This window comes from Crinia signifera, chromosome 1, assembly GCF_055691185.1.
Source record: "Crinia signifera chromosome 1, ASM5569118v1, whole genome shotgun sequence".
NCBI lineage: Eukaryota > Metazoa > Chordata > Amphibia > Anura > Myobatrachidae > Crinia > Crinia signifera.
In genome coordinates, this window is record NC_139217.1 from 108,032,466 (window position 1) to 108,045,484 (window position 13,019).

General features: G+C 44.9%; 1 protein-coding gene across 3 annotated transcripts in view; it reads right to left on the reverse strand.

Annotated features, from left to right (window-relative positions):
• The window catches only part of ZNF827 (zinc finger protein 827), a 177,312-nt gene that overhangs the window by 11,839 nt on the left and 152,454 nt on the right, over positions 1-13,019 (reverse strand). For all 3 annotated transcript variants that reach the window (XM_083171196.1, XM_083171200.1, XM_083171202.1), the window contains exons 10-12: positions 10,318-10,455; positions 7,245-7,416; positions 1,003-1,169 (exon numbers count right to left, since the gene is read on the reverse strand). In XM_083171196.1, coding sequence (XP_083027322.1) covers positions 1,003-1,169; positions 7,245-7,416; positions 10,318-10,455 — 477 coding nt within the window. The remainder of the gene's footprint in view (positions 1-1,002; positions 1,170-7,244; positions 7,417-10,317; positions 10,456-13,019) is intronic.

Consider the following 13,019-nt stretch of genomic DNA (forward strand, 5'->3'; position numbering starts at 1 on the left):
CTAGGGTTGCCAATCCCGGAGCATTTTTTCAATCCCGGAATTCAGGATTGAAAAATGCCCAATCCCGGGATTGGCTTCCCTAATTAAAAAACTCGCCCAGGCCACCCCGCATATTTACTTACATGTGCGGTGCGGCCTGGAGGGTGGTCGGTGATTACTGATGCCTGGGAGGCGGGCGGGAGGCAGCCACTTCACGCCACGAGCTGGCAACAGGATCCAGGAGCCGGGCAGGGAGGCGGGCGATGACATCATGCTGCGCGCCCAGGACGGGGCTGTGCAGCTGCTTGGCCTGCGCAGCGTGACCTCTGGCCTCGTCACGCTGCGCAGAGCCACAATGCCGGGGAAGGGAGAAGCCAGGCAGCGTCTAAGCACACGCTCAGACGCTGCCCGGCATTAGACTGCGCATGTGCAGTCTAATCCCGTAATTGGAAACTCCAATCCTGGGATTGAAATCCCGGCGTTTTAGTGGCCAAATCCCGGGATCCCGATTCCCGGGATTGGCCACCCTAGTCATAACCTTGTGCTAGTGTTGCTGCTATGTGGTCATATGGTGTCAGCAGGGCAGCCGAGTCGTATGCCGGGCCCCGGTAAAGTTGGGGGCGTGCCCTAATCACGGGAGGTGTGGACAGCTCCCGCTATTAGGCCACACCCCCAAAATGTTTACAGGGAGAGGGAAAAAACTCTCTAAAGTTGAGGGTATAGTGTTATAATCCCCCCACCTCTTCAGCAGCAGCACATACCTACAGCATGTGCTGTGCTGACAGCAGGCTCAGCATGAGCTCTCGCGCTGTCAGTGAGATGCTCATGCTGAGCCTTCTGTGAGCACACCACATGCTGTACGTGTGTGCTGCTGCTGCCCTGGTGGGATGTAGGGGGTCGGACTAGGGCCCCCCGCCGGGCCCCTCCAGCAAGCCCGGCCCGGGGATAATTAGTACCCACTCCCCCCGCCTCTCGGCGGCTCTGGGTGACAGAGTACTGGCCACAGGCACCTCTGCTCCTCACCTGAGTGCTTGCTGCTGATGTGGCTCCTCATATCGGCTTCCTCCATAGTAACAAAATCACAAGTGCTGCAGCAAATGGAATACATCCACTGTTCCTTGTCCACATGGAGGGACATGTGGCTCACAAACTGGACATTCAGCTCAGTTTCAAAGCCGCAGACATGACAGCTACAGGGGGATAGAGGGAACAATATCATATGTAGCGTGCTTTACAAGGAGCTTTTTTCAGGAATCTCATATTCTTTGATTCACTTACACTGTACATATATCCGATGAGAAAACACAAAAATATTCTTCTAAAAGTCACCTGACTGTCTGTGTAACTAATACATTCTCAAAAGGTCACCTTAAAACATTGGCAGCACTAGAGATTCATGTTGGTCTCCTGGAAATGGCCATTGCATTCCCTACAGAGTGCTTGGTTACATCGATATGCATGGGTGGAGCTCCAGTAAAGGGTAAGGCACTACAGTATATAATGATCCTAGGTGCTTCTGTAATATATAAGCATGATGAGGCAATAATATGGTTTCTTGTTATCTATTCTAAGGATGGAGGAAAGAACCGATCTCTGAAGATTTGCATTCTTCCATTTACACATATGTTGCAAGATGACATTATACAAACAGAGTATAATGATGAAAGTAATTGGGAACTACGTGTTCCAGATGCCGCACATCACCTAGCAAACTCCACTGGGCAAACAGAAGCGAAACAGCGCTGCCAAATACAGTTGTAAAGGCTGGTTTGTTGCTAAGTAGAGAGCACATGGCACCTCAGAAACCAATTCACATAATCTGGACAGCTTCCCAGGTTACTCTGCACTATTTCTCCGGCTTCCAGGAACTCCGTGTCCCAGTCATTGGTGGATTCTGAGCACAATGCTGCCAGCAGCTGCTATCTAGTGAGCAGAACTTACACTGTAATAAGAAAGATCATTGTACTAAACAGCAAATGGACACATTCATTATGGATTCATTCCTGCAGATGCGTGCGCCAGACATTACATTACTATAGATATATATTAGTAATCAGTTGAAAACATCGATCTGATTGTTTTAAGAAGTCAAAGGTCAGGTCAGGGTGGGATATTTTGTACAAGCTCAAAAAGGGATATGACTGGTTCTAGCAGCTCTTTCGTTAGGGCCTTTCTATGAGGGCAAAATCCTTTAAATGGTGCCATGTATGCACAGTGGGAAATGCTAGTCACACTTTGAAAAATAAGATGGAATGCTCCATCCCCAGGTGGGTTGTATATATCTAAAAATTAGCTTTTATTCAATTCTCCATAAAATAAGTACTAGACAAACGTTTTCAGGCGTTAACACACAAACACATAAACATATATCAGGTCACACTTAAATATCTGTGCCCCGCGGGCACGGTGTCCTCTTGTACTGCCTCCGCTGAGGTTTGTTGCGTACAGATTCCCAAAGTAGGGTCTCTTGGCCCTGCCCCCTGACACGTATGGCTGACCCACTGAATCCGATGTCCCTGTTTTGGGGGGATAGGGGTCAGAAGGTGTGCTGTTCTGGCCTATATGTTCTTGTATCAGACATGCTGAATACTTAGGCTTAGGTCATACAATATACATGTTGTTACTAAGCTTTGTTAATAACAAGTAATGGGCAGGGTTCACACTTTAAACCTGATTATGCAATATGTACAGTTAGGGAATGGGTGCTATTGTATATCAAGCAGAAATCACATTACCAACGTAATCATATACACTGTACTACAACGTTTCTTTTCTCTGGCAGAAAGTGTGCCAGACGGTACACTTGAAGCCTGGTTATGCGATATATACAATAAGAGAATGAGTGCTGTTGTATATCAAGCAGAAGTCACAATACAAACGTAATCATGTACCTTGTACCACAACGTTTCCTTTCTCTGTCAGAAAGTATGCCAGAGGGTACTAGTTATTCTGAATTCTTGCTATTTGTAGTCAGCAAGGTTAACACTTCAAAATGAGTTATTTACAGTGTATGCAATTTACAGATGCATGTTATTTAGTAACTATAATAGTTCACACCTCAAGCGTGGTCATATCATCTGTACATTGTTTCAATTCCCTAACAGGAAAACATGCCAGTGAGTACTGGCTATCATTACTGAGATACACTCCATACAGGCTTATTATGGCCTTATTGTAGGTAATCCCTGGGAAAGATGAATATTTTGCTTTATGGTTAAATATCTTCTCACGGTGTCGTGCAAATAGATTTTAGCTGCAGTTGCCTGACCGATATAAAGGAATAAAACAAAACACAGCAGAAGAGATAGAAGAGGAAGGTGTTGATGCAGTGACCAACAATTTCTTTCCTACTTTTCTATAATTGCACATCCATTGTGCGTGTGTTCTGATAGTAGATATCACCACAGTCAGGTGAGCAGACAGGCAGCCTGTCACAAGGAATAATTAAAGACCAGTTATTCAACAACGACGAGAATTGCATGTTCCTGTGATAATTCACTAGGCGTTACATTACGTGTGTTGAGACATTTATACAGGTAGTTTTCTTCCTGAAGAACTACCCTGTTGGGGCTTGAGATTACATAGTTTTTGAGCCCATTTTTTCAGCTTGTGTAATTTCGAGAACAATATATTGTTCTTGAAATTACACAAGCTGAAAAAATGGGCTCATAAACGATGTAATCTCAAGCCCCAACAGTATATTCTAGTGGGATATGGGGTCCGTTTTTATTATGATTGCAATTGTACGTGTTCTCTATAGATCACCTTTTAATGTGTCATCGCTTAATCGCTGTTGTTTATGTTTTGTAGGTTGCCAGGTAACGCTGGCGAAGCCGGGACGCAGCAGAGTGACGTGGGGCGTTGTTAGGCAGTCTGGAAGCGAGTCTGGCTGTGGGTGGAAAGCAGAGGGGTGACGTCAGCGCGCTGTTACAGCGTGACGCGTCACCAGGATGCGACACACACACGGGGACTGGTAGACAGACGCTGGCGGCCGCAGTTACTTGCAGGTGAAACCGGTAAGCTCAGGTGATACCTGATTGATTTTGGGGGCGGGATTTTTTGTCTGCTATATATGTCCTGTTGTTTTTTAATAGCACTTGTATGTCCTTGAAAACGGGGTAACACCCGAAACGCCATTGGAATAAAGGCTTTTTTACCTCACTGAATACAGTCTGGAGAGTGCCGCTTTCTTCACATCTCTACATTGGAGCAACCTGTTTGTTTCCTGGGAAGGCACTACAGCATTTATCCTGAATAAGCCGGGCCTACCACTTGTGTATATATATATATATGCAAGGAAATCAAAGAAGAGACGCACCAATGAGCATAAATTCAACGTACATTTACTGCACACATAAAGCTCACGTACATTTAAGGTTTAAGATAATATGCTTGCCAGCCTGGTAGTACAGATAGCCACTGTCGACCTCTCCGATAGTGCAAAACACCACCGCCCAGCTGCAGACCAAAGGATCACACACCAAGACGCCGGAGTCTCGCCACGGACGAACAGGATCAGCAGGACCACCAGTGGAAGAAAGGACGTCACTCCGTCACACGAACAAGCCACGCCCAACGCGTTTCGACTACGGTCTTCGTCAGGTCAGTCTTCGTAGTCGAAACGCGTTGGGCGTGGCTTGTTCGTGTGACGGAGTGACGTCCTTTCTTCCACTGGTGGTCCTGCTGATCCTGTTCGTCCGTGGCAAGACTCCGGCGTCTTGGTGTGTGATCCTTTGGTCTGCAGCTGGGCCGTGGTGTTTTGCACTATCGGAGAGGTCGACAGTGGCTATCTGTACTACCAGGCTGGCAAGCATATTATCTTAAACCTTAAATGTACGTGAGCTTTATGTGTGCAGTAAATGTACGTTGAATTTATGCTCATTGGTGCGTCTCTTCTTTGATTTCCTTGCATGTGTACCCATTGGATCTTGGTACGATCCCCCTTCTGAAGAGGACAGCACACATTTATTGGAGACTGTGGACATTACACTGCATTTTTGAGGACTATTTGCGCTGGGTATTTTGTTTCCTATATATATATATATATATATATATATATATATATATATATATATATATATATATATAGACAACGATCAGCCCGCACCCATCGGATTTATGGATGATAAATAATCACTCAGACGCCATAGGCTTAAGCAACGTTTCGGGGGTTTTTCCCGTCCTCAGGCTTGTTACAAGCCTGAGGACGGGAATAAACCCCCGAAACGTTGCTTAAGCCTATGGCGTCTGAGTGATTATTTATCCTCCATAAATCCGATGGGTGTGGGCTGATCGTTGTCTACATTACCTTTTCTTCCCTGCACCGCGGTAATCTACATTGGAAGGAAGAGTGCCAGCATTTTGCAAGATATATATATATATATATACGGGTAGAGAGATGATCGGCACTCCCGTTGTAGCGTATGATGAATGATGCCCAGGTGCCTTGTCTTAGTGCGGGGAAGCACAGTATAGTAGACGATGGGTAGATAACCGGCACTCTCAGGACTTGTTAATGAAGGAGGCAGACACGGAGGTCCTCAGCAACGTTTCGGTTTATTACAACCGTTATCAAGATCGAGCTTGATAACGGTTGTAATAAACCGAAACGTTGCTGAGGACCTCCGTGTCTGCCTCCTTCATTAACAAGTCCTGAGAGTGCCGGTTATCTACCCATCGTCTATATATATATATGTGTTATGTATATATAACAGTACATGTATGTTTAGTGTAGTTTATGACTATGTATATGTATCTCTTTTAATGGGGTACGTATTGTGTATGTGTTTTTTGTTCACTGTCTCACTGTTGTTATTATCGTTTTTGTTTAGGCATTCTCCTGTCCTGCAGCGCCGGCATCCACGGGGGGCAGCACCGCCCACCAAGGAGGAGAGACGTCTCTACCCAGTGGAACGCGGAAGTGGGCCTTGGAGCGCACGCTGTGCGTTCCAGGAGTGATCTTCCTGTGTCCTGGAGAATTGTGCGATGACGCACTTCCGGTATGGCGATGTGCGGCCGTGTGAGCTGGGCGACGGGACAGGTGAGTAATCAAACATGTTCTATATATAATTGTTGTTTGGGGAGGAGTCGGGGTTCTGACTACACCATTGTACCTGTGTGGCTACCATCCTGATGACGGGGGTTGCATCCCCTGAAAGCGCTAGATGTTACTAGCCAGAATACACTTGTGTTGAATAAGATTACCCTGTGTCGTGTGCCTTCATTCTTGGAAGTATATATATATATATATATATATATATATACACAAGGATATTTGAACCGGCACTCTCGTTGAATAGTTGATGCTGCCCTGGGTGCCTTCCCAATAAGTAAGGTAGACTGGAAAAAACAGGCGTCACTCCAAGGGTCTTTTCAAACGGTTTTTAGTAATAAGAAAAAAAAATTTTCAGCAAACAAATTTGCACATCAACACATCGGTCGACGTTTCAATGTCATGTAGACATTTTTCTCAAGACATTGATGTACATAACCATTATGTACATCAATGTCTTGAGAAAAATGTCTACATGACATTGAAACGTCGACCGATGTGTTGATGTGCAAATTTGTTTGCTGAAAATTTTTTTTTCTTATTACTAAAAACCGTTTGAAAAGACCCTTGGAGTGACGCCTGTTTTTTCCAGTCTATATATATATATATATATCTCTGCCAATGGTCTGGCACTCCCAACAAATAGGTAAAACTGGCCCGGTGCCCTCACAGGATTTCTCCACTATATATTCCCAGGGGTGCGGCAATATATATCCATACATACATACATACATACATACATACATACATACATACATACAATGCCGATAAGTCATCCAGAAAAGACTTGGAATACTGTCTCAGTTGCCCATAATATGCAGTAATGTTAAGGCTGCTTTAAACAAACACCAGGAAAGCAGCATACAAGTAAAGGAGAATTTCCATTTTTTTGTCCTGATCAAAACAGGATGATGTGACAGCATTAAAAATGTTGACAACCATGAATACTATGTAATCGAATTACTTCTTTACATAAGTGCCGCTTTCCTTGTGTAAATTTATATTTATAAATGTGTGTGTGTGTGTGTGTGTGTGCGCATATATATATATATATATATATATATACACACACACACACATACACACATTTCCGAAGCACAGAGGGGTGAAAGAGAGCATTATGAACAGCTACAGCCAAGTAATAATCCTCCAGGTATATGAGATATATTATCCAGCCTATTAGTAACATAACAGTAAGTAAAGCAGTCATCACCTATAGTAATATGGATTCTTCTTTTTGTCACCAGTTTCGGAAATGACCGCACTGACAATATCTTCTGCGTCTGTGCTCACCAGCTTCACCGCATGGACGGTCAGGTGTTGGTTCAGGTTAGCTCGGCACTTTGCAGCATAGGGGCACAAATGGCACTTATACTTTCTCTCTTCTGTGTGGGACCAGAAATATAACAATAATAAGATAACAAAATAAACATATACTTCGTTCAATAGGACATTTGAAGACCTTTTATTGTTAAACACCAGTGGCGATTTTTACCTATGGGTTGCAGGGCTGCAGCCATTGTCTCTGCCTAAAGTGAAGCCAGATGCAGTCTGTGAGACTGCTCTGGCTTTACTGTGCCTGTTAGTGACTTCCTATTGTCTGACCTGACAGTCACTCAAGGCATCCCATCGGGAGGTGTTCTCTCCCTCCGGGATGCCTCTCTGTGCGCAAATGTGAGGCAGCCCCCAAAATGGGTTCTGTGCATGTGCAGTACCACGGACCACACTGCGCATGCTCTGGACCCAGGAACCTGATTAAGCCTCTGAGGGCTGCTGCAAAGGCAGCCCACGGAGGCTTGGGCCAGCGCATGCGCAGTATGTATGAAGTTACTGCGCATGCACTGGCCCCATGCAGGGGACCGGTGGCCAGGGAACGTGGCAGTGGGGGCCCACATTGTGGCAGCCCCTCCTCCAAAATGGTAAGAGCCGTTGTCGGCCAGTCGCCGTATTCTACAGTATGTTCCGGGGAAATCCTCGCCAAACAGCAAGGTTCACTGCAAATGGAGCAAGCCCGCTGCATATAGCATATAGTTTTGACCCAGCGAGGTGGAAATGGCGAGTGAAGGGGAGTCAGCTAAACACTAACCTGCGAGCTATGACGGTGAGCTATCAGCACTGCTCACCGTCATAGCTCACTATTTGCCATTGAATATACCCCACTAAGTCACCCCTACCCCATACTATAATACACCCCACATCTGACGTCCTAGTATGCAATAGGCAGGATGACATTATGGAGCTCTTCCCTTCAGTTACCATACAGTGCACACTGCACACATCAATACACATACAACTTGACTTTACATTATTTTTTTAATGACCAGTAGAAAATGTTCTAGTCAGGCCTTCTGCACACAACTCAATCATTGCAGCCCTCCTTAGCATCTAATTTAAAAGGTCTTTCTACCATTTACTCATGGTGGTGCGTTACCCCAAGAAGCACAGACCCCACTGATAAGCAGTCTTCAGACATCCAGGCCCTCGTATAACCATGTGTAAAGATGGCAGGGGTGTCCAAGGGGTGGGGCAGAGGTAGCAATACGTCACACTAATTGTTCTGCATACACATCCTTATTAGAAAAAAGGATTTTACATTTTTTAATGCAACTATGGGCATAGTTGGATCAAACATCAGCGTCTTACACCAGGATTCATAAATTGGGGTAATCTACAATGGGTTGATTGAGGAATATAAATTGCTGACATGAGTGGTCGAAGGAGGCACTTGTATAAAAGTGGGAAGCCGGGAGCTGTAAAGCGGTGATGACGAGACTGTGCTGGATGAAGGGAAGCAGCAGCAATGAACACAGGTAGGTGGGCAGTGTGAGGACGGCAGCGCACAGCAGGCAGGCAGTGTGAGGACGGCAGCGCACAGCAGGCAGGCAGTGTGAGGACGGCAGCGCACAGCAGGCGGCCAGTGTGAGGACGGCAGCGCACAGCGGGCAGGCAGTGTGAGGACGGCAGCGCACAGCGGGCAGGCAGTGTGAGGACGGCAGCGCACAGCAGGCGGGCAGTGTGAGGACGGCAGCGCACAGCAGGCGGGCAGTGTGCACAGTCAGTTATTCCAGTGTGTAAGTTTGCATGATGCTGCAATTATGGTGTTTTATGTTTGGCTACAGTATATCAGAGTTTTAAGAGGAGCTATAACTTTCTAACACTTAGGTCGACACCTCAAATAGGTCGACATGGATAGAAGGTCAAAACAAGCATTAGGTCGACAATGGCTAGGTCAACAGTCAAAAGGTCCACATGGGGTTTTCACTTTTTTTGAGTGACATGTGCCGACAGGCGGTTTTTCATGCCATACCATCCACTAGGGTGTGGAGGGAGAATAGAATAGTGCCGGAAGCATGACGAGTGCAGCAAGCCATGCGAGGGGATGCAGTGCACCCACATGGTGCCCATGTCGACCATGTAAACATTCGGGACAAAAAAAAACACATATCGACCTTTTGATTGTCGACCTAGCCATTTTCAACCTAATGCTTGTGTCAACCTTCCACCCATGTTGACCTAAGCATGTCGACCTATTTGAGGTGTCGACCTAAGCCATTGGTGGTTTAGAAGTACAAATTGTAATGGGGCCTACACACGTAGCGCTGTGTGTAGATGGGCATTCTGAGCTATGCTAAATTGCCCAGAATGCTGTATAGCGATGTGCCGATGAGCCATCTGTCAGGGCCAGTGTTCTCCAGTGAGAACACTGGCCCTGACACCCGGCAATTCTAGATGTATCCAGAATGCTCGCCGGGTGATAGTGGCCCCTACACATGGAGCGATGTAGGGACATTTTGTGAGCGATGTAGTGCCATACATCTGGCACTTAAGGGGCCTAAACATGTGCAGAGTGATCTATACTAGATGTTAGAGTGCTCAGCACACAGCGCTGCTCAGCACACACACACACACACACACACACACTCAGCGATGTCAATGCTGTGTGCTGAGCAAGCTCTCAGCACCAGTGTTCTCTAATGAGAGAACACTTGCGATGACTAGAGTTATGTCCCTACTCAATCTTATTCTACATTCGATAGCCATTTGTGGGGCTGTGAATCGCTATCGCTATGGCCCCTACACACACAGCAATGTAGGGTCATTTTCTAAGCGATCTAGTCAAATTGCTTAGAAAATGGCTAAAAAGCACTATGTGTGTAGGCCCCATTAGTGAGGTATGTGGTAGTCGGAGGACCTGCCTACTCATGTCATCATGCAGTAGGGCTCCCGTTACCCTTGTTATCTACAGAAAGCATGCATTGATATGCAGTATGTAATTGTACCTGTACCTGTGTGCAATAACAGATGTCTAGATAACGTCTGCTGTCGGCCAAACACTTTTCCACAAACGTCGCATGGAAAGAGCTGCTCATTTAGTCTCCAAGCAGCTAGGCCACTGCCTGAATCTAGCCCAAGAGGTTCTGCATCTATGGAAGAAACAAATGAGCGGTTTAGGACATAACATCCGGTACAGATTTTCTGCCATTTTGCTGAAGATCATAAATGTTGCTGCTATACCTTCAAGGTTTTACATATATTGACATATATTGTATGCTCAGACTGGAAAAAGAATATACAAAATGGCAAAGAACAGTAATGAAACAACAATATTAACAAAGTGTACATACAAAATATCCTGTAAAAAAATCTCTCTGTGACAATGTAGTTTGAAGACAACTGTACATAAACGTATGCCAAGTGATATGTTTTTATTGGGGCCTGACTGTCAAAGCACACATAATTCATAGATGACCCATGAGAGGTGGCCGGCACATGCACCGTCCTCATGTCTGAGAGGCCTACCACCTGGACAACCAGCAACAAATATGGCTCGCGGTAGGAAACCAGATGTTCTTGGCCACAGAGGGATGCACTGCTCAAGTTCTATATATGCACACAACTTACAGGGGTAACATCAAAGACACAGCAAGAACAGGTCCTGAAAACGCCAGTACTCAGCTTACAAAGGAATCAGTAGCCTAAAATCCCTATCATATTAATATTCACATCTTCAGATCACACTTCTGCCTAGAATGCATGCTAGTATTAACCCTTTGAGTGCCAAGTAAATTTGTCAAAACTTCTGTGAAAATTGGCAAGCAAATATTTGTATTTATTCATCAACATGACCTGTAATGTTTACCTTGTATAGGAAATATAATATTTTTTAACGCAACATTTCTTATTTGAATTTATATAACTGTGCATATCTCTCACAGACATGTTGCCATTTTTTTTTAAAACAAGTAATAGCTCTGACGAGGACATTATAAGCATACAACATGTAAAATCAGACAGTAATTTAAATATACATGAGATAGCGAATGTATATAGGATAAATTATAGTATGTCGACTCTCTTTGTCAGTATAAGTGGAATACAATTACCCGGAGGCGCCATCCGGGCGTACTGTGGCAGGATAAAAAGGAGCACATTCTTACAATACTATCACTTAGAAGTGTACTACATCCCCAATGGGAGGAGATAAATATTAAATTGTCACCCATCAAGAGCTCTATACTAACCTAAATATACAACCTATACTACCCAAAGCAAACCCCCCCAAAAGGACCCAAAACAAACCTCCCCAAAACCCCCCACCCTGTATGACCTAACCCCAACCTAGGTATACCTGGATCCCGAACACCCGACCCTGAAGCTGTCCCGCGGCGGGCCAGATATCTCTGCAGTGCATGGCTCTATTCGGTGGGCGAGGTGACCAGGGGGTCTCACACATTTTAACAGGCAGCCAGGTGCAAATGGCCAATCTCAGGATGGGCAAATAGGATCACTAAAGCAGGGAGCGGCAGGAGAGGATGCCCACTCACACGTCCACTGAAGCCACGCCCCAATAGCTCCCACATGTTGCCATTTTTTGAAGATATTTTGCGCATCTCTCACAGAGATGTTGGCACTCAAACGGTTAATATCTTTTTCTTTTTTTTGGAGTTTGTATATTCTCCCTTTACTTGTGTGCATTTCCTTTAGCTACTTTGGTTTCCTCCCGCTTTCCAAAAAGACACAAATAGGTAGCTCCTGACAAATATTAACCCTAGTGTGTTATATGGCAGACTAGATAGGCCAAGGGCTTCATCAAATTCTGTGCTTTTGCACTGAGCCATGACCTGGGTTGACCCGGCAATAACCCAGACTATTGAGGCAGTGAGAAAAAAAATATTATTAATTTAAAATACATAGCAATAATTCAGCCAAAACTAAGCCCACTGATAAATGTTATCAAAATGGGTGTACGTAGTTATTTTATTATTAAAATAGAAATGAAGGAAAACATAAAACGATGTGCAAAGTGCCACCCATACAGCTTTGCCCATACCGTTATTCCACAAATCCCTGTCCTGGAACCGGTCTGCTCCTGTGATTGGAGCCCGGGTCCCGGTTTGCATTGGCAGCTGGTTTGAATCAGTGTTTAACCCTGATCGCTTCCCGGTTGCAATGCCCGGTCGCTTGACCCAGCATATTTTAACTGGGTGCATTTACACTGCCTGCAAACCTGGGTTTTTGCATGCTCATGTGCAAAAACCCAGGTTATTTCAGGCAGTATAAAAGGGGTATAGCTTTCTCAAGATCTACAGGAGAAAATCAAAAACACACACTAAAAATACTGTGTGACTGACTATACACTTGGAAAATATGTTGAAAATCTCGAAAGTGCCAAAAACTCTTCTACCAAATAGACTTTTAATGACAATATTAAATGGCAATAAGACATTTTCTCATTGTACTCCTTTCTGTCACATTCCCAACCACTGCTCTGGAGGTCACCTTCACGTAACAGACGAGCTCTGCATGGAGAAGACTCTAAATGAGTTCTAAGCATTCTCTAGTCATTCTAGTGGGTTCTGTGCATGCTATTGCAGCACTCACTCATGCCATCTTGTGGTATTTAAAAAAATCAAAGTATAACTCATATTATACATAGTATGCTCTTTCCCACATGATCACACAACAGAACGTCCCTGTACTTGTTCCT